Genomic DNA, 22,725 nt, shown 5'->3' on the forward strand with positions numbered 1-22,725 from the left:
CATACTTGTCGAGGCCAATATGAGGCTATGAGTATCATGGACCCCTTGTCCTGTTGTAGCTTCGCTAGAGTTTTGGTTATTAGCGGAATCAGAGGATACGCATACAGTAGGCCTGAGTTCCAGTGGCGATCAAAGGCGTCCCTGGGTAAGCGGTTTCTGTGCTTGAACAGGGAGCAATAATTGTCCACTTAGTAATTTATTTGTGATGCAAAGAGGTTTACTGTTGGATGGCCCCAATGTTGAAAGATCTTGGTCGCCACTGTTGGATCCAGAGACCACTCGTGAGGTTGGAATTGACGACTGAGGCGATCCGCCACTACATTGTGAATTCCTGCTAGATAAGTGGCCTGTAAAAGCATTGAGTGTGTTAGGGCCCAGTCCCAAATCTGTGGTGCTTCTTGACAAAGGAGATACGAGCCTGTACCTCCCCGTTTGTTGATGTACCACACAGCTACTGTGTTGTCTGTTTGTATCAGAACAGTCTTGTGGGAAAGGCAGTCCTTGTACGCATGCAGCGCATAACGTATAGCTCAAAGCTCTAGGAAGTTTTATTTAAAAATGTTATTTAAAATCTTTTCTATACCGTCGTTAAGCTAGTTGCCGTCACAACGGTTCACAATAAGGCACATAATTTCAAACTTAAATGTGTTGAATTATATTAACTAAACAGGTGCCATCAAATACTGTAACAGTTTCATATTAAATATTACTTAGTGGTTGTGATAAGTCATGTCTACTTTAAGTATATCGGCTATAAGATAAATTAACCCTCTTGTCTGGTCCTCTTAGATTGCAACCACATAGAGGTAAAGTAAAATAAAATATATACACACACACACACACACCATTTGAGTAAATTGATGTGTGTGTGTGGGAGTTCTTTGAACTGCATCATACAATTCCCTGGATTCTACTCTTCATTCCCTTTATGGTATGCTTGCTTAAATAGCCATGTTTTTAAACTTTTTTTGAATGCTTTGATGTCTCTTAGTGTTCTGATTTCTAAAGGCATTGTGTTCCATCTGAAATGTAGCTTCGAGTTTTTCCAAGTACCTTGGGTCTGCAGATGACCAATGCGTGCTCCCCAGCCTAAGGTGGATGCATCTGTAGTTAACGTCACCTGCGTAATTGGTTGTTGGAAAGGTAGGCCTTTGAGCAAGTTGTTCATGGTTGTCCACCATAGGAGCGAGGATCATAGTTGCTGAGTTACTTGAATTGGATAAGAAAGCGGTTGAATGGCTTGTATCCATTGTCTTTTGAGAGTCCATTGCGTGAGCCTCATGGCCAATCTGGCCATAGGAGTGACGTGAACTGTGGAGGCCATGTGACCCAAGAGAGTGAGACATTGATGAGCTGTTATTTGTGTGTGTGCATGGAGATAGCCTGCTAACGAGGCTAGTGTCTGTGCATGGTCTTTTGAAAGGAAAGCTTTTGCTGTTATGGTGTTTAATTCTGCTCCGATGAATTGTAACAGGTGAGATGGTGTGAAGTGGGATTTCTGGTAGTTGATAAGGAATCCCAAGGAATGGAGTAGAGTTATTGTGAGCTTGAGAGAGTTGAGAGCTCCTTGCCTTGTTTGGCTTCTGATGAGCCAGTCGTCTAGGTAAGGAAACAAGTGCACGCCCTGCTTGTGTAGGTGGGCAGCTGCCACTGCTAGGCACTTTGTGAACACTCGAGTGCTGAGGCAAGACCGAATGGTAGCACCCTGTACTGGAAATGTTGATTTCCTACTAGGAATCGTAGATATTTGCGATGAGGAGGGAATATTGGAATGTGAGCGTAAGCATCTTGAAGATCCAGAGAACAGAGCCAATCTCCCTTTTGAAGTAGAGGTAACATGGTGCCCAGGGAAACCATCCTGAATTTTTCTTTTCTCAGAAATTTGTTGAGATTTCTGAGGTCGAGTATGGGACGTAGGCCTCCTGTTTTCTTTGGAATGAGGAAATAACGGGAGTAGAATCCTCTGCCCTGCTGAGGCCAGGGAACTGGTTCCATGGCCTTGACTCTCAGAGGGGTGGATAATTCTGTTTTTAGAAGTGTGGATTGGTTGTTTACTGTCCAAAACGAGGTGGGTGGAGTATCGTTTGGTACAGTGAGAAAGTCCAAGTGGTACCCTTGAGATGTGATGGAGACTACCCATTGGTCTGTGGTAATGTGAGACCAATTGCGTTGGAAGAAAGCAATCCGACCTCCTACTGGCAAATTTGGGGTCGGACTGATAGACCGGCTGCTGCTCTCTGGTAGAATTTCAAAACCCCGATGTTGCTCCTGTTTGCGGAGGGGGTTGAGCTCTAGGCACCCTTGGTTGTCTAGATTGTGCTCGTTGAGTTGATCTGGATGAGCGTCCACGGGCAGGAGGTGGATAATAACACCTTGGCCTGTAGTATGGATGCTTGGACTCTTTTCTTGGGAGTCTTCTTCATGGTACTTGAGACTCCTGAGGTACCGAAGATAGTTGCTTTAGGGTTTCAGAGTGTTCCTTTAGGAGAGAAACCGTTTCCTTCACCTTATCCCCGAAGAGATTGTTTCCTACACAAGGGAGATCAGCCAGTTTCTCCTGTATTTCGGGTCTCAGGTCTGAGGCCTTGAGCCAGTCCCATCTTTGAGCACTTATACCTTTGGCTGATAGTCTTGATGCCATTTCAAAACTATCATATGCTGCACGAACTTTGTGTTTGCCCACTTCCAGACCTTTATGAATTATGCCAGAGAATGACTCCTGAACTTGCTGGGGGAGAGTTTCAGAGAGTTTTTGCATTTGCTTCCATACGTTACGCTGGTATTGCGTCATATATAATTGGTAGGATGCAATCCTGGAAACTAGCATGGATCCCTGAAACATCTTCCTACCTATGTTGTCTAGGAACCTGTTGTCTCTTCCTGATTGAGTTGAAGAATGAGTTTTTATTCTTTTTGATTTCTTTTGTGCTGACTCAACTACCAATGACTGGTGAGGTAGTTGAGTCTTCTGGAAGCCTGGGATGTGCTGGACCAGGTATGTTGCATTGGTCCTTTTGTTTACTGGAGATATGGAGCAGGGATGCTCCCATAATCTGTGTAACAATTCTACGAGGACTTCGTGGACTGGTATTGCTAATACCTCCTTAGGTGGGTCCACGAACTGCAACACTTCCAGGGTCTTTTGTCTGGTGTCTTCCTCCGACTGTAGCTGAAAAGGAATGGTGTCAGCCATATCCTTGATGAAGTTGGAAAAGGATAGGTCCTCCGGAGGGGATTTTCTACGTTCCTCTGGAGGAGATTGTTCCGAGAGGACTTCTTCTGAGGAGGTATCAGTGTCAGTATCCTTCCATGTATCAGGTGTATGTAGTCTAGGCACCTTTGGTATCAATGGCATCGATGATTGTCCCCTGGGTTTCGATGGGAACAATGGGGATATTGGTGGGAATGGGCGTGGAACCCCCGATGGACCCGGGTTCGGAGCTGGAATCGGTGATTCTCCGGCAGTATCTTCTCCCCTCGGTGGTGGTATCGGCACTTCCTGAGGTTTCACTGGGATTGCACCGATAAATGTATCTAGTTTTGCTAAAATCGGCGCAAAAAAAGATAAAATCGGGTATCAGCATCGGTGGAATCGACGATGGAACTGGTAAGGGCATCTGTACTGGCATCGATGGACCCGGCGATAGAACCAGTAAGGGCATCGGTGCTGGCGTCGATGGAATTGACAATGGAGACAGTACTGGCGATGGCGCTGGCTTCGAAGGGATGTCGAGGAGTGCATTCCTGACTGCCTGGCGGATATAGCCGTCCAGTTCCGCCCGCATAGCTGGAGAGAACAGAGCAGCTATGGGGGGGAGACAGTGAAGGTGATTCCGGTACCTCCGCAGAGCCCTGAGGCGGTACGGTTCCCGGCACCGATATCGGTGGGGATCGCCTTGGGGTGGAAGGACTCGATGAAGCATCCTCTCTCTGAGGTTTCTTAGACGCTAATCCAGGATCCTTTGATGGACCGCCAGATATTGGGTCGGTCTCAAGAACATGAGGCCTCCGATGTCGATGCTGATGCTTCTGTTTGTGGTCGGTGCTTTTTTCGATGACTGACGTCGATTTTATCGAAGATATAGACGGGATTGTTGACATTCTATCTCCCGCTTCATCCGGTTTTCTTTTCTTCAGGACGACCTAATGGATCGCTCCAGCCGGAGACCACTGCGTGGACGTCGAAGTTGAGGGCATTAGCTGTAAATGGAACAGGTGCTCCATCTTCTCCATCCGGAGTCTCCTGCCCTTTGGCGTCATCTCGGCACATTTCGGGCAGGTTAGGACATCGTGTCTCTCACCAAGACAGAGCACACACTAAGTGTGGGTCCGTGATGGACATTGTACGACAACAAATCAGGCATTTCTTAAAACCCGTAGCCATTATGAAGTCGGACAGCCGTCGACGACTTTCGGCTAATAGATACAGTACGGAACAGACGCAAAAATGGAAAAACTTACCGCGATGGTAAAAAACGGGGGACCCTTGCGGTTTCGAAGTTTTTCGGTTGTTTTTATATATATAGTGAAAATCACCACACAGGACTCCAGTTAACCGCGAGGCTAATGGCTTCGCAGAAAAAAGAAGACTGAAGGGAGACCCCTGTGGCTGAGAATATCATGGCATGCCGAGCACGCTCAGTGGACACACTGTGCCAGGCAAAAGTTTCTAGAAACTTTGACAGAAGTTTTTCCCTATAGGGCTCCATTACTGATGTCACCCATATGTGAGGACTAGCATCCTACATTTAACCAGTCAATATTGGAGTAATTGAAATATCTCATTATTACTGCACTGCCAAATTGGTTAATTTCCCTGATTTCTCTTAGCATTTCATCATCTGTCTGATCATTTTGGCCAGGTGTAAGGTAGTATACTCCTATCACTATACTCTTACCCAACACACGTGGGATTTCTACCCATATTGATTCTACTGAGCACTTAGTCTCTTGTATGATCTTTATCTTTTGGACTCTATACCCTCCCGGACAAAGTGCTGTACGCCCATCAAGCTGATCCTCCGTATCATTGAGATATAATTTGTACCCTGATATAGCACTGTTCCATTGGTTATCCTCCTTCCACCAGGTCTCTAAGATGCCAATTAAATGATGGAGAAGGTACAGAGAAGGGCAACAAAAATGATAAAGGGGATGGAACAGCTCCCCTATGAGGAAAGGCTGAAGAGGTTAGGGCTGTTCAGCTTGGAGAAGAGACGGCTGAGGGGGATATGATAGAGGTCTTTAAGATCATAAGAGGTCTTGAACAAGAAGATATGAATCGGTTATTTACACTTTCGAACAATAGAAGGACTAGGGGGCATTCCATGAAGTTAGCAAGTAGCACATTTAAGACTAATTGGAGAAAATTATTTTTCACTCAATGCACAATAAAGCTCTGGAATTTGTTGCCAGAGGATGTGGTTAGTGCAGTTAGTGTAGCTGGACTCAAAAAAGGTTTGGATAAGCTCTTGGAGGAGAAGTCCATTAACGGCTATTAATCACATTTACTTAGGGAATAGCCACTGCTATTAATTGCATCAGTAGCATTGGATCTTCTTAGTGTTTGGGTAATTGCCAGGTTCTTGTGGCCTGGTTTGGCCTCTGTTGGATGCTGGGCTTGATGGACCCTTGGTCTGACCCAGCATGGCAATTTCTTATGTTCTTATATCTCATCATTCACTGCTATATTTTCTAACTCTCCTATCTTACGACTTAGACTTCTGGCATTGGCATACAGTCATTTCAAAGTGCGTTTTTTGTTTGTATTAACAACCTGCTTTTCAGTTGATATGGATAATTTGGAATTCTTTAGCTCAGGTGATTCTTTACTTATAGGCACATGGACTACTTTTGCTTTGATTGGAACCTCTCTTTTGGGATGCCCTAACTCTCCTGTTTCATTAATATCCTTCAAAGTTACATTCCTCCAAACCAGGCACTGCTGATTGACTGTATGCTTTCCCCCTTGTTCTAGTCTAGTCTAGTCCTATCCTCGTGCAGTCCTTGCCCTGCCCAGTTTAGTCCCTTGTCTACTTCCCAGATCTTGCCCTTTTCCTTTGTTTGGGTCCAGTTAGAACCTGGATCCAACTCCCAGTATCTTATTTCCAGTTCCCTATTTGCCAGGAGGAAAAGTCCTACCAGCCCCCAGAACCCAAGGGCTCAACCTGCGGGGTAGAGGGCTGATTAGGTAGCTCCAGTCTTGTCCTGCAGACCTGTATTGCTCCTGCAAGGGTGCTCCCTGATTCCAGTCTGTCAGACTGTGACAGATGACTCATAAAAGAAAGCAATGCAGGCTTCATACTTGCTTACATATGGACCTAACTGTGCAAGTAGAGAGTCAAGACTTAATGAAATTCTTTCATATTTAGCTGTGCCCAAAATATAGTGTATAAGTTAAAACCCTGTTTTACTGTTCCCTACACCATGCCTGAAGTTACACAGCTCCCTCCCTCTGTACTTTGTGCTGAAATATACTGATACAGGAATATTGCATGCTCTGGATGGGACAAAATGGCTGAAAAATTTATAACAAGAATGCTGAACACTGAAAACTGTGTGATACTGTAACCTTCCTTCAAAGAATAGTCTCTGGGAAGGGCAGCAGGCCTATCAACCAAAGATCCAAGCATGATGAAAGATCAGTTATTTACCGAAACAAAAAGGGCCTAATCATTTACCAGAATAGTCCAGTTTCCCTGCTGTGCCAAGCATCTTTCCTGATAGTCTCTAACTATGGGTCAAGTACCAATGAGCTCTAATTTAATCATCTGGAAGTGTCACTTGATACAGCCAGCAGATGACCACCTCACTTTCAAGGAAACCCATGATCCACTTGAGCCAGTCCAGACTATTATGACTTCTCAACCCTCTCCCTCCATCTCAAGAATCTGAAAGAGTTAGGGTCATAACACAATATGTGACCTACGTTCCTTCAAGATACTTAGGGACTTTTGTTTTCAAATTTTATTTTCATCTGAAATTTATCAGTGTTTATTATAACAAAAAAGGGAGACAAATCAGTGGAAAAGAGTGACTCTTTTTTTTTCCACTGATGTCTGCCATTTTTGTTCATTATAAACATTGGTAAATTTCTGGGGAAAATAATTTAAAAACTGAAAATGAAGATCCCTAAAGATACTAAGGGGAAAAAAAAAATACAGATGAGGAGATCTGCAGAGAGAGAGAGACAATACACATTATCACAGAAGACACACACACAGATCCATGCATGCACAGACTATTACAGAAGATCCTGGCAGAGAAACCAGAGGCCAACAGATACACACACAAGCACTAGAGGAAACATTTTTTCAATAAGAGATTCCTGCAAAATCACTGCACTGAAGAATTTCTGCTATCAGTAAGTTTTATAGTCTTAGAAATAATGTACCATAAAAGGAAAAGCATTATTCTTAAGCATATTTTCCTTAAAGATTCCAAAAGAAAATATGCAGGTATTTAAGCAGAATACAGGCAATCCTCTGTTGTAACAATGTTGTGATTGTTACAGTAAATTGCCAATGTAACATCTAACCTATAATCTGGATTAAAGCCTGCTCCTTTAAACTTTAAATAGTTTTTCCGCTATCTAGAGGTTGTCAAAGCATATGGCATTCTAATTTTAAATAACATTCAAAACAATCCCTTAGTACAATGAATTGTTAAATTTATTTATTTAAAACTATTTGTATGTCACTTCTCCAATTAATCACAAAGTTAAAAGAAAAACAATTTTTATCGAACATTTATACAATACATACTTATTTAACAGCTTTTCTATACCGACATTAAAGTACACATCATATCGGTTTACATAATAACAAAAGGTGGAAAGTACAAATAACAGGGGAGTGGGGGTGGACAACCGATAGGCAAACAGTATGAGGTTCCATAACAGCGGACCTGACAAACTAAAATAGAAAAAGGAAACGGGATAGATGGAGCATAGTTAACAAATATAGAAATATTCAAAGTTTACAAGATTACTCGATTTACAAATTTACAAGTGGTTCTGAGAAGATTATTTGATTTACAGGATTGTTTTATAATGATTATATACAAGTTTTACAAGATTAACAGGTCGATACAGTTATGCCGCGTTAGAAAGAGTGCGGCAGTGCCGGGCGCACCCTCGTTCCCCGCACGCACAGTTCTCTTCACATACTGCTCGATACTCTATTCAAATTGCTTGCAAATGCAAGCCGCGTCTGCGAAGCGTTAGGCCCGCGCAACCCATTTTACTGTATAGGCGCTTAATACAGCGCCTATACAGTATCCTGGGTGCGCTGGTACCTGTCATTTCAAATGTCATTTCAACTGACATTTGAAATGACAGGTACCAGGAAGTGGATGGTTTCCCCCCTCCCGAAGCAAGGCGCTGGGCGAAAACTAAAACAAAAGTTGTTATATATATATATATATATATATATATATATATAAATACCTAGATGTCACTTTCCGAATCCTCCATCTCCACGCGCGTTTATCCAGGCGGCGGCGGCGGGAGCCGGCGGGCGGGTAGGCGCCCGTTCATCCAGGCGGCGGCGGGAGGGCACACGTTTATCCGGGTGGCGGGCGGGTGGGCGCGCGTTTATCCGGGAGGCGGCGGGCGGGCGTTCATCCAGGCGGAGGGAGCTGGCGGCGAAAGCGGCTTCCAGCAGCCCCCGCCGGCAGTGAATGAATGCACGCCTGTGTACGCCCGTGCAATTTCGGTGCTCGACGCTTGACGTCACGGCATGTGACTACCTTGAGCGCCGAAATCGCACGGGCGTACACAGGCGTGCATTCATTCACTGCCGGCGGGGGCTGCTGGAGGCCGCTTTTGCCGCCGGCTCCCTCCACCTGGATGAACGCATGCCCGCTGGCTCCCGCCGCCGCCCGGATGAACGGGCGCCCGCCCGCCCGCACCGCCCGGATGAACGGGCGCCCACCGCTGCCTGGATAAACGCGCGTGGAGATGGGGGATTCGGAAACTGATATATATATATATATACCTAGATGTCAGTTTCCGAATCCCCCATCTCCACGCGCGTTTATCCAAAAAGCGGTGGCAGTTAGTGATTCATGGATAGGGATGATAATTTGGACATCATCTGCGTAGATTTAGAATTTGAGACCAAGATCAGATAGATGATGACAGAGGGGGAGGAGGTATATGTTAAATAGGGTGGAGGAGTGGGAGGAGCCTTGGGGTACTCCTTGCAATAGGGTGAAAAGAGAGGATTCTGAGGTACCAAGTTTTACAGAGAAGCATCTGTTAGTTAGGTAGGATCTGAACCACAGGAGGGCAGTGCCAGAAATGCCAATGTCGGCTAGGCGGGAGATGAGAAGATCATGGCTTATCGTGTTGAAAGCCGCAGAAATGTTGAGGAAAGCGATGAGGAACTTGTGACTTTGGTCTAAGCCAATGAAGAGGAAGTCCGTGAGAGATAGTAGGAGGGTTTTGGTGCTTAGATTTTTGCGAAAGCCAAACTGTGAGGAGTGAAGTATGTTGTCGTCGTCAAGGTATTCCATGAGCGGGGTGTTTACTACCTTCTCCATGATTTTTTTAAATGAGAGGGAGATTGGAGATAGGACGATAGTTGGATGGGTCTTTGGAGTCACGAGAGGGCTTCTTGAGGAGGGGTTTGACTACAGCATGTTTGAGGGGGTCAGGGATTGAGCCAGTGCACAGGGAGCAGTTTATAATGTCTGCTAAGGGTTGAGCAACAGTAGTAGGGATGGAGAGTAGCGTTTTCATGGTTATAGTATCGGATGGGTGGGATGCAGGCTTAGATTTTTTGAGGATTGCCTCAATTTCCTTAGATGAGTTGTAGTCAATGGAGTTGAGTGAATTTTTCAGGGTGGGGGGGTTATTGTTGGGTTTGGGAGGGAGGGGTGTGTGGGAAGCTGCAGGGGGGAACCTGAGGAGTATGTTGGCTATTTTGTTGTGGAAGAAACAAGCGAGTTCTTCGCATTTTGTGCTAGCTTCTTCCTCAGCGATGATGGGGGTGGAGGGGATTGGTGAGAGCTGCGACATAGGAGAAAAGGGCTTTGGGGTTGAAAGTGTACTGATGGATTTTGGAGGCGTAGTAGTCACGCTTGGCCTTTTGAATGGCAAGGCGGTATGTGTGTAATTATGATTTGTAAGAGGTGGAATGCTGTGGGCTTGGGTCTTTGCGCCAGACTCTTTCTTTGAGTCTGAGGTTGTGTTTCATTTGGTGTAGTTCCGTTGCGTACCAGGGTTTGTTGTTGGAGGGAGAGGTGCGTTGCTTACGGGTGATGATGAGGCATATCTTGTTGGCTATGTCTTGAGTGATGCTGACCCAGGAGTTGAGTGCAGTGTCGGGAGAGGAGCAGTCAAGCTTGTTCATGGAATCAGAGAGTGCTGTGGTGAGCTCTTCAGTAGTGCAGGTTTTGCGGTAGGAGGAGTTATTATTTTGTGAATGGTTGCGGGGATTAGAGGAGCTAAGGGTAAGGCAGGACTCAATAAGAGCGTGGTCAGACCACGGATACAGGGGTACAGGTAAGGGGGGATGGGACCTGGATACAGGAGTGAGGTCCAGGGTATGCCCTGCTTTGTGTGTGGGGGCTGAAATGGTTTGGGTGAAGCCTAGGGCCTGAAAGGCGGCTAGGAAGGTTGCACAGGACCGTGAGAGGGGAGTGGAATCTACGTGGAGGTTGAAATCTCCCAGTAGTATGGCAGATTTTCATTATTTATATTGTTGGATATGAGTTCAATGAGGGGGGAGGGGTTTTGTTCCAGGACACCAGGGGGGGCGTAGACGAGGCAGATTTGGAGAATGGTAAATTCAAATAGTCCGACTTCCAGTTTAGGTGGGGGGTTGATATTCATGGGCCTGAGTTTGAGGGGGGTTTTTTTTGTTGTTTTTTTTAAAGAGATAAGGAGAATGCCACCTCCTCTTTTTTTCAATCTGGGGATGGAGGATATGTCGTGGGATGATGTAGGGAGTTGGTTCAAGATAACAGTGTCAGTGTCCTTGAGCCAAGTCTCTGTAACTGCACAGATTTCAGGTTTGTAATCAAGAATGAGGTCATCAAGGATGTGGGTTTTTTTTGGAGAGGGAGTGAGCATTGAATAGCATGATGGAAATTGTGGTGAGGCCGAGGAGTTGGGTTAAAGGGGAGATAAGGATGGGGAGGAAGGATTTGCGCTGGGCTTGAGGGTTAGCAATGCGAAGAGGTGGAGGTCTGGGTATGGGTGGGTGTATACGGGGGAAGGGGAATGATATGGGAGAGAAGTGGGAGTAGGGGGCATGGTGGAGGAGATTGATTAGAAAACCTCTGGGGGTGAGGCTGACAGAGGCTGGCAGAAGAGGCTGAATGAGCGTTGGGGTGGGGCGTGGAGAAAAGGGTGAAGAAGGGAGAGGAGGGATAGGTGAGAGAAAGAACGAAGTTAACTCGTGGGATTGGTACGAGGCAGTAGATAACTGATAAAAATTATGATGCAGTAATACCAGGTACAACAGTTGATAAATTAGTGCAAAGCAATACTAAAAGTAATACAGGACAGTATTAGATACCGTGCTAAGCAGCAGGTGTTAGCGGTGGAGTACTGAGACTGCTTAAGCACACACAGACCTCTCAGAGGGGAGCAAGAGTAGCCCAGAGTACTACAATGATGGCAAGGTGGAGCAAAAGGTGGTACAATGGTGCAGCAGGCAGTATTCGAGGTCAGTTGGTTGGAGGAGGGAGGGGTGGAAGGGGAGAAAGGGGAGCACAAAGGGGCGCAACAAGGGGCAGGCCCCTTAGTCGCGCTCCTTCGTTGTTTATATTTATTAGATACAGAAAGCAAAACTGAGTGGGTTGTTTACTACAAATTCTAAAGCTTTAAAAGATTTGAAACAGACTGCACTTCCCCTTAAAAAGTTTAAAAAATACATGAGAAAATCCTGAGGCCAACTGCACAGTAAAATATTCCTTACTTGTTTGCCAGCATGTCTGACAGTTTCCACGGTGACAAGGCTCCTCACACCTGTGAAGGCCACAGTTAAGCTTGCGTCCACAAATCAAGGAACATTTGTGCTCTTTGTCCTGTACAAAGAATGAATATGAAACAACAGCTACTTAAAACATCTTTTGCCTGCATTTCTTAACAATTCTCAGCAGTATAGGTTATATTTTCACTAGAAAACCATACACAATTTGCCCAAATAACCAGGAAAGTAAAGCTGAATCATATTTTAAGTTCCTTCACCTTTCCTCCCACAAATGTGTGAAATATTTTAAAGGCATTATAAAATAAAGACATTTATACATTTCTTTCCAACCCCCCCCCCCCCCAGACATCTTCTCTTTGTCAAGCAATTTGCATGAATTTTCTTGTTTGCTTGTTTTTAGATCTGGTGCAATTAGGACTGTATATGTAAAATTACACTGAACTGTACACATTGCCAGTATTAAAGTACTGTTTGCTGCAGAAATCAGTGAATTGATAATGCCTTGCCAGATGGTTATACATAGAGTTTAGTATTTTAGCATAAAAAATTCTTCTGTGTTGGGTTATGATGAACCAACTACATTCTCTTCAATACTGCAGTATTCAAAATTTTAACTTTTTCCCAAAAATCCCCACCATAACATCTTTAATATCACAAAGTCAACTATATTATGAAAACTTTTAATCCTATTCACTGGTATTTTAGCGCCAATGTTTTTTTTCACATTTAAACTGTCAGTTACACACCTTAGATGCTGCCACCTCAAACATTATTCAGTCCATGTCAAACATTTAATTGCTATTAAATCCATTACAGGTAGCAACTGCTTTTTCCTTTCATCTACAAAAAAGGGCCAATGCCAGGGGCCAGAAGCATGAGTCAAATGAGGTGTGAGAGACTGGAGGACCTGAAGGGAGAAGTTGAGGAAATATCCCACTTTTTCCTGCTTCATCCTCTCAAAGTCTAGTAGATAAGCTAGTGACTTACACAAGCCAATGTGGTAAAGAAAAAAAAAAGCCAATGATTTAATTTAAATGTTTTCTAATATTTCACAATTATATTTATGCAATGTTAAGTGTTTGGTGACATCATTTTGTAAAAAATGAGATATTCAGAATGTTTGTGTGTATGGCTGCTATGCAACTTCCAGTTCTTATCCACTTAATTTATTATTAAAATTCATTTTGTGCATAAGGTGGCACATATGTACTAAGCATTCTTCCCCACAGGAACAAAATGGGAAAAACCATTAGTATATCTGGCCCTAAGTTATTTGTCAAGGAATAAAGTAGAGTTGCTTACTTGTAACAGTTGTTCTAGGACAGCAGAATGTTAGTCCTCACACATGGGTGACATCATCGGATGGAGCTCAGCACGGAAAACTACTACTGTCAAAGTTTCTAGAAATTTGACTGGCACACTGCGCATGCCCAGCGTGCCACTATCTGCGTGGCCACGAAGGGTCCCCTACTTCAGTTTCTTTACAGAGAATTACAAAACAAAATAAACATAGGAGAAACCCAACTCCACGGGGTGGCAGGCGGGTTTCATTTTTTTAAATGACATCACTAGAAATTAAGTGTTGATTAGTACATATTCAACCAGTTTACTATTGTAGTCTTCACACATGTAGCTAAGTGGTTGAAGAATACTATCTCTTCAGCTTACTTTATTACAAGGTAAAATGGTTTCTAATATGATTAAAGCCCATTCAACTTGAGCATAAGCCTCATCATGGGCTGAAAGGTGTTTGGTAAGTCCATTGGAAATATGCAAGGTGGCAACATGGACTTCTTTGGGAACATTCGTAAAGCATTTTAGGTTGGATCTTCTTGCTGGAAAAGATGCCAATTTTGTTTAGTCTGTCTTAAAAGCGGGATTGTTATCCACCTACCCTTAGATGGGCTTTGGTATTTTCCATAGATTTGGGACTGGTGGAGCAGAAGGTAATGGAAGGAGAAATTGTGTTTTACCTTTACTTCTGCTACACCAGTCCAGAACCTCGCCCTTTATATTTGAAGATAAGATTTCTAATCAGATTATTTTGAGTGTTTTCATATTTACTGTTGGTTACATTTGGGCTTGGTTTCCTTCAGCCCATGATGAGGCTTATGCTCAAGTTGAATGGGCTTTAATCATATTAGAAACCATTTTACCTTGTAATAAAGTAAGCTGAAGAGATAGTATTCTTCAACCACTTAGCTACTGAAGATTTTAAAGCCAATTCTCCCTTACGTGGTCCATAAAAAAGAACAAATAATCTTTCATACTTTCAGAAATCCTTAGTTTTCTCAAGATAAATTTTTAAGCATCTTCTGACATTTAATAATCTTAATGAATTTAGACCTTCCTTACACTCACTCCTGTAAAACACAGGTAGAACAAGATGCTGGTTTAAATTAAAAAGAAATACTACCTTAGATAAAAAGGAAGGAACAAGCCTCAATTACCAAATTCTTAGAAAATCTCAAAAAAGGAGATTGACATGATAAAGCCTGTAAATTCTGAAATTCTTCTTGCAGAAGTAATTGCGACCAAAAAGACTGTTTTAAGTGTTAAATCCTTAATTGAAGATTCGCCCATAAAGGCTCAAAGGGAGGTTTAGCTACAGCTTGCAAAACAAACTCCATTGATGAAAAACAGATCTAATGGGAGGAATGCAAATGTTTTACCTCACTCAGAAAACGGGCAATATCTCTATGAAAAGAGATCAAATTAACATTAATTTTGCCCCGAAAACATGAAATGGCAGCTAACTGCACTTTCAAAGAGTTTAAGGCTAAAAGTTTGTCTAAACCACATTGTAAAAACATTCTTTTATTTGTATTTTCCATGGAGATACATTTCTTTCCTTGCAAAAACTCTCATATATGCTCCAAACTCTTATATAAGACAAATAAGTAGATTTCTTTCTGGCGTGTAACATTGTACTAATTACCGAAGGCAAGTAACCTCTTCTTACTAGCCTTGCCCTTTCAATAGTCATGCCTTGACCAAGAATGGTGTTGGATCCTCCATCTCTACAGGACCCTGATGTAGAAGACCTTTGATTTGCGCCACGAGAAGAGGCTGATCTACTAAAAGCCTTAAGACTGCATACCATAGACTTCTTGGCCAATCGGGGGCTACCAGCACCTCTAACACACACTCTTCTCTCTTTATCTTCCTTAACACTCGAGCTATTAGACATCATGGGGGAAAAAGATACAGAAGATCGTATCCCTTCCAACTCTGATGAAAGGCATCTATTGCTTTGTTGTTGAATTCTCTCAGATGACTGAAAAACCTCTTAACCTTTTTGTTTTGATTGGAAGCCATGAGATCTAACCGATGTGGCCCCCATCTCTGTACTATCTGCAAATAGGCCTCCTGGCATAATTCCCATTCTCCAGGATCTATTACGTTCCAGCTTAGATAATCTGCTTGAACATTGATCTGCCCTGCTATGTGTTGAGCTGTTAAATGAAGCAAGTGATTCTCAGCCCACACAAACAAGTGATCCTTCTCTTTCAGAACACCCTGTATGTTCCTCTCTGCTTGTTTATATATGCTACCGCTGTTGCACTGTCACTTAAAACTTCCATTGCCTTTCCCTGAAGATAAGGCTGAAAATGCAGTAGAGCCAGTCTGATAGCCCTGGTCTCTAAATGATTTATTGGCTACTGTGACTCGCTTTGATTCCACATTTTCTGAGTATAAATATTCTTATAATGAACTCCCCAGCCTAACAGACTTTCATCTGTAGTCAAAAGCTCCCAAACTGGACTTTCCAAAGGCATCCCCTTTTTTAAATTTGGTGTACAAGTCCACCAATTCAGAGATCTCCTGAATCTTGTCAGGTAAAGGAAGACACACATGGTAACCCTGAACTTGTGGATTCCATCCAGAAAGAAGCAAAATCTGTAGAGGTCTCAAATGGGCTCCTGCCCAAGGCACTAACTCTATGGTCAAAGCCATTGACCCTAAAAGCTGAAGATAATGCCAAGCTGTCGGCATTTGCTGTGCAGAGAACTCTCTCACCTAGGCACAAAGCTTTAACATCCTTTTCTGAGGAAGGTAATCCATACCACCTGTCAACTCGAACACATGCCGATTTTATAACTTGAGCGTGCAAGTGCACGCAAGTTATAAAATAAGGTGTCGGCGTGCGCAAGGGGGTGCACAATTAACTAACGCCAAAAAACCCCTGGAACAGACTGCAAAAAAAAGGTAAAAAACAAAAAAACAAAAAAAAAATCTTATTGCACCACACCACTGACTGGGGGGAACCAGGTAAGGGGGACCCCACTTGAAGGTGGCGAAAAGAAATCAAAAGAAAACAAAGAACTGAGGACAGAGCAGAGCTCCACCACTGCGAGGCAAATGCACCTTGGAAAGAAAGGAAGACTGAAGGGGGGACCCCCACTTGGCCACATGGATAGTGGCATACTGGGCATGCTCAGTGTGCCAGTCAAAGTTCTAGAAACTTTGACAGAAGTTTTCCATGCCGGGCTCCATCTGATGATGTCACCCATGTGTGAGGACTACTATGCTGCTTGTCCTAGGTGAAAAATAGTCATTTCTCTATAGTGATCCAACAAAAGGCTGAAAGACCTCCTACAGAATTCAAACACATAGCAGCAGATTTTCAAAATAGGGCTAGGGGGAGGAAGGGGGTGGGAAGGTCAAGTTAGGGGAACGGGGAAGGCAGCGCGGTTCGGAGCGCGCAAGGTGCACAATTGTGCACCCCCTTGCGCACGCCGACACCCTATTTTATAACCTGCGCGCTCAAGTTATAAAATCGGCATGTGCGTGCGCCGGGTAGCGCACGCACATGTACGCCCACGTGTGCGCCGGGTAGCGCACGCACATGTACGCCCACGCGTGCGCCGGGTAGCGCACGCACATGTACGCCCACGCGTACCTTTTTAAAATCTACCCCAGTATGCTCAAACAAGGCCTAAAATGGGTCATATTGTGTCAGCTTTATATAAAAGCCAAAATGGTTTCCAAATGAAGTGTGCTTGCTAAATAAAACATGCAAAAACCACATTAACCAGAAATAAATGCCTCAGGTTCAGTCATAACCTACAGTTGTATAATAAAGATTTCTTTGAAAGTGAACTTACTACACAGCAAATTTCATTACATTTGTGCCGTCCACACAAACGTTTTTTGTTGCATCGCTTGTCGCATATAAATGTAAGATCCGCTGTTGTCAAAAATAAAACATATCACCTTAAGAATAAAATATACTTTTCAGTGCATGTTTATCATTTTATGTTGTAAACCACTTTGATGACTTTAAATAACGGCCAAATTTAATAAATAATAAATGAACAACAATGCACATAATGCACTGCACTCTGCTCCATTTTCTAAAATGGATATACCTTAGCAAAAAAAAAAGTTTACAGCTGGAATGCTCTACAGCTTGATGCTTACCTTCATTTCTAATGAGAGCACAAGGAACTTCCTAGGAAGCAAAGGTGAACTATTTAGAAAACAGCAACTGAAATATACCAAAAGCACAATATGAAAAGTTAAATGGTAATCTATGTAGTGCAATCTTGTAAACAGTTTGAAACAGTTACTTTTCTTTCTTTTTTTTTTTTTATCGTTAGGAAAGAGGATAGCAAACTGCCCAAGAGCTATCCATTGACCACTATAAATGAACTATTATCATTTATTCTTAAATTTATATTGTAGATACCAATGGATCTCAGATGGCATGTTTATCTGCTTTTAAAAGAAGCAGCACCTTATCTTGAGTGAATATAAGTAAAATCTCAGTAAGGTATACAGTAACTTTCTACAGAATATGAACAAATTAAAAAGCATGACTGTCCCAGACCTTTTTGGGGTTGGACCAAAAAAAGGAACATGCTCCAAAACTAAAAATAAAATACATAGAATTTTGAGGAGAAAAAAAAAAAGAACTATTTGAAAATAGCTCTAGGGCATCTGTTTTAAAGACAGCAAAAGTTTGTGAAAAAGATTTCTGATTAGTGAAGAGAGTGCTAAGAAGAGAATATAAGAAATATCATGCTGAGTTAAGACCAATATCCATCGAGCCCAGTATCCTGTCTCAGACAATAGCTGGTCCAGATGACAAGTATCCAGCAGTTCCCAAAAAGGAGATCTACTTCCTGTCATTCACTCTGAGTGAAAGCAATAGCTTTCTTTAGTCGACCTGGCTAATAATGTACTAAGGTCTTTTCCTCCAGGAACTTGTCCAATCCACTTTTAAATCTATGTTAGCTGCTTTGACCTCATCCTCTAGCAACAGATTCCACCGATTGTGCGCCCAGTGAAACCATACTTTCTATGATTTAAGTTTATGTTAGTTTCATGGTCTGTCCTCTTGTTTTAGTGTTATTTGAGAGTATAAATAATCTATCCTTTACTTACCTGTTCCACCCCATTCATGATTTTATAAATGTCTACCATTTATTTATTTAACGTGTTTTGTATACCGTCATTCGGTTTTGCCATCAGAACGGTTTACAGTAATCGTGAAAAAAGGTTAGATAAACATCACAGCAGATAGTCTTGAAGTCGGATTATAATAATGGCTGATGGCAGCTTTGAAATCTGACCTCTCCTGTCTGTCTTTCTTAAACTGAAGAACCCTAACCTGTATAGCCTCTCACCATAAGGGAGCCATTCCATCTCTATCAGTTTTGTCACAACTTTTCTAGTTTTGCTAGATTTTTTTTCAGATCGACCAACCAGAACTGCACACAGTACTCAAGATGCAATCATCCCATGGCTCTATACAGAGGCAATATATTTTCCATTTTAGTTTTCATTCCTTTTCAGATTATTCCAAACATTTTATTTGCTATTAACAGTTACCAGAAACATAAATTGCCATACTGGGTCAGACCAAGGGTCTTATTAAGCACAACATCCTGTTTCCCAACAGTGGCCAATTCAGGCTACAAGTCCCTGGCAAGTACCCAAACACTAAGTAGATACCATACTACTGATGCTAGTAATAGCAGTGGCTAATCCCTGTCAACTTGATTAAAAGCAGTTAATGAACTTCTCAAAAAACTTATCCAAACCTTTTTTAAACCCAGCTATACTAACTGCACTAACCACATCCTCTGGCAACAAATTCCAGAGATTAATTGTGCGTTGGGTGAAAAACTTCTCTGATAACTTTTAAATGTGCTATTTGCTAACTTCATGGAATGCTCTCTAGTCCTTCTATTATCCGAAAGAGTAAATAACATATTCACATTTACCCATTCAGATAACAGAAAGACTAGGGGGCACGCCAAAGTTAGCAAGTAGCACATTTAAACAAACGAGACAATTCTTTTTCACTCAACACACAAATACGATCTGGAATTTGTTGCCAGAGGATGTGGTTAGGGCAGTTAGTGTTGCTGGGTTTAAAAGGTTTGGATAAATTCATGGAGAAGTTCATAAACTGCTATTAATCAAGTTGACTTAGGGAACAGCCACTGCTATTATTGGCATTAGTGGCATGGAATCTATTTAATGTTTGGGTTCTTGCCAGTACTTTTAACTTGAATTGGCCATTGTTGGAAATAAGATGCTGGGCTTGATGTACCCTTGGTCTGACTCAGTATGGCAACTTATGTTCTTTAAACAGAACTCAGCATTATGTACTTATACTTGGGATTATTTTCCCTATATGCCTCACTTTGCACTTTTCCACATTAAATTTTGTCTGCCATTCAAAATGTCCAATCTCCTAATGTCACATCTTTTTGCAGTTCCTCACAACTCTGAATAATTTTGTGTCATCTGCAAATTTGGTCACCTCACTTGTGGTTCCCTTCTCTAGATCATTTATGAATATACATTAGTATTTTGTTCTGGGAGCATAGCAGTTAGTGATGTCATAATGTCTCTTATTTTCCAAATAGGTGAAGACTGAAAACTATCCTAACAGAAGTCACAGGGAGCCCTTTTTGAGATACGTTTTAGACCCAAATGGTCTTTGACTTAGTATATTGCTTAAACAGATAGTTACTTTCACCAGGTCGAAAAATCATCAGTCAAATTCTATGTATTATGGTTGCCAAAACATACCTTTGTTTTGAAGCCGCATCTGCAGGAAATATTTGATGTGCGAGTGCAGGGCCCACATTCTCCTTCATGGCAGAGATTTTCACATATATGGATAAAATCTTTAATAAGAATAAAAATTTAAGAATGTTTTTAAATTTAATGTTTTTCATCTAAATGTTTAATAAAAAAATTTGAATACTCAAATATTTGCTTGAGGCTTTTACATTGCTTCACAGACTACCACTTCCTACTCTATCTTCCAAGATTTTCCCTGCAGTCTAAAATTATTTTTCTGATAGATTAATAACCCCAATTTCCTATATTCAGCTGCAGGCTACAAGGCACCCTCCAAGATTTTGTTCTCTTTTCCTTAGTGCTGACAGTTTCCCAACATGCTACTAGAGTTGGAGCAAAAGATGTACATTAAAGAAATCTGTTTTAGCTCATGCTTGACAACAGAATATGCTGTTAAGTGCTATGTATGACCAGAGGACTAAGAGGTATTTAGTACTACAATATGGAAACCTTTCTGGGAGCTACAAATTAAATACTTCTGTTCATAATATTTATAAATAAATGTACCAATGGAAATAGTGTTGTGAATGCTGTTACACACTGAATACCAATTTGAAATCTTTACAATACTCAAGAGCATAGTTACCATGGGAACCGCAGGGGAGAGGTTTGCCACATGTTTTGCCACATGACGGTATGGGGTCCATACAGGTTTTACGGTCTACGCAGCCTAGTTCAAGTAGTTTGCTAAGAGGAGTCTGTCCACAGGGACAGAAGCGTACTACCTGTGGAAGTCGTGGACAAGGCTGGCAGGGCTGTGGATGACACACTTCAGTGCAGCCATGCCTCCCACAGTTCAATTTTCTGGCAACACAAGAAATAGAAGGGTGTATTATAAAATGTAATTTTTTAAGATTACATACAGGGGAAGGCAACATTTTAGAGAAAATAATAATGAAGACAAACTGGATATGTTGTGGAAAAAAGGCAACTATAGGGTAACAGTTACAGGACACAATAGTTTGTGAAAGAGTTGCTCACAATAATACAATAAAGGAAAACATACTGAAGCATGAAATAAGCCTATGTTTCCTTTTGGTATCACAGACAAACTGAATACAAAAGGTTATTAGGCAGTTCCTGATGTAGCTCTATTCTAGCTTTTTCCAAAACTGCCAGCATACATAAAAAAGACCATTATGCAACAAGAACACAAAGTCTAGAATATATTTACTAATAAGCTAACATATCGATTCTGTTTCTCAGATAAGAGACTGCACAGTGAAAAGAAAAAGCAAGAAGGAAAAGTGAATTGTTTACCTTTAACTGGGTTTTTCAGTGGACAGCAAGGTAAATCAGACACACTAGTAAGTGGCATATGACAGTGCCAACAAAGACACTTCTCTCTGAACTCAGAAAAACCTTCAGCATATGCTGGCATTCCTGCACAGCCACTGCCTCAGACTGCCCCCACAGTCTATTTCAAAGCTTAGGAGTCAGTCCTGGGGATGGGTATGTGTTTTGCTTTTTCTAGCTACAGAAAACCCCTTTCATGGGTAAGCAACTTGCTTTCGCCATCGAAAATCAGGATGAAATCAGTCATACTAGTGAGGAATACCAAGCTGAGGATTTTCTTGATGTATGGTACTGTCGGACAATCTGGAGTTTATATGGTATGGGCGAGGTTCTCCTAACTGAAGAGATTCTGAAGGACCACTTGTCCAAATACACTCTCTCATAATTTCACATTGCATCAAGGTACCACTTTACATATTTCTGTAATAGGGACCATGCAGAAATTTGCTTTTGATGTTACCCTGGCTCTCAACAGATGTGCCTTCATTGATCCAGCTAGCTGCATATCTGTTATGTTATAGTAATATGAAAGTGCGGTCCACCAGTCAGTTGGATAATGTCCTTTTTGCTTACAACAGCTACAATTCTGCTGGGGTTGAATTAAATGAAAAGATGAGTAGACTGACATAGTGGTTGTATCCTTTTTATATAATGGTTAGAGCCCTCTTGCAATCCAATGTATACAGAGCCTACTTTGCCTGGTAAGCATGAGGTCTTGGGAAGAATATGAGGTGTACTATTAATTAACTGATTCATATGGAAAACAAACTATTTTTGGTAGGAATTTGGGATGCATATAAATCACAACTATATTGTGAAAGAACTGTACATAGGGTTCATTTGAGCTTGAAGCTCACTCACTCTACAGGCTGAAGTGATCTCTACTAGGAATAGAACCTTCAAAATTTTAGTTCCATTGAATCCATTTTTTCAAAACTGGCTTCAAAAGTTGCGCTAGAACCATGTTCAAGTTCCAAGAAACTGGAGGCTTTGTAACAAATGGCTTGGTGTGTCGCAAGCCTTCCATGAACATGTCTCTTCCTGTGCAAGTGGTATGCTGAGACTGTGTTTAAGTACCTACATGGAAGAACTGGTAAGGCCTTAAGTTACTCCTGGGGGAATTCTGCACACAAAAATTTTAAATTCTACATATTTTATATTGGTCTAAATAATTTAAACATGTAATGCAGAAAAGTTATTACTCAAAGATACAGAGTTTTAAATATTTTGAGCAGACACTGTAAGAGTGTCCCTTCCGACTTTCTCCTTACTCCCCTGGTCAGACCCCTTTCACTCTGCGTATACACAGGCCCCAACTCCTTTGCTCTCCACAATCTCTCCAGTTCCCCTTTTCACTCAATCCCTTCCATTCTATCTCCACTCC

At 42.1% G+C, this 22,725-nt stretch overlaps 1 protein-coding gene across 1 annotated transcript in view; it reads right to left on the minus strand.

Moving 5' to 3' along the window:
- Positions 1–22,725, minus strand: part of NFX1 (nuclear transcription factor, X-box binding 1) — a 572,380-nt gene that overhangs the window by 283,940 nt on the left and 265,715 nt on the right. The window contains 5 exon segments of the mRNA XM_029589884.1: positions 11,928–12,036; positions 17,051–17,133; positions 17,367–17,397; positions 19,992–20,089; positions 20,632–20,849. Coding sequence (XP_029445744.1) covers positions 11,928–12,036; positions 17,051–17,133; positions 17,367–17,397; positions 19,992–20,089; positions 20,632–20,849 — 539 coding nt within the window.

This window comes from Rhinatrema bivittatum, chromosome 2 (genome assembly GCF_901001135.1).
Source record: "Rhinatrema bivittatum chromosome 2, aRhiBiv1.1, whole genome shotgun sequence".
NCBI classification, from domain to species: domain Eukaryota; kingdom Metazoa; phylum Chordata; class Amphibia; order Gymnophiona; family Rhinatrematidae; genus Rhinatrema; species Rhinatrema bivittatum.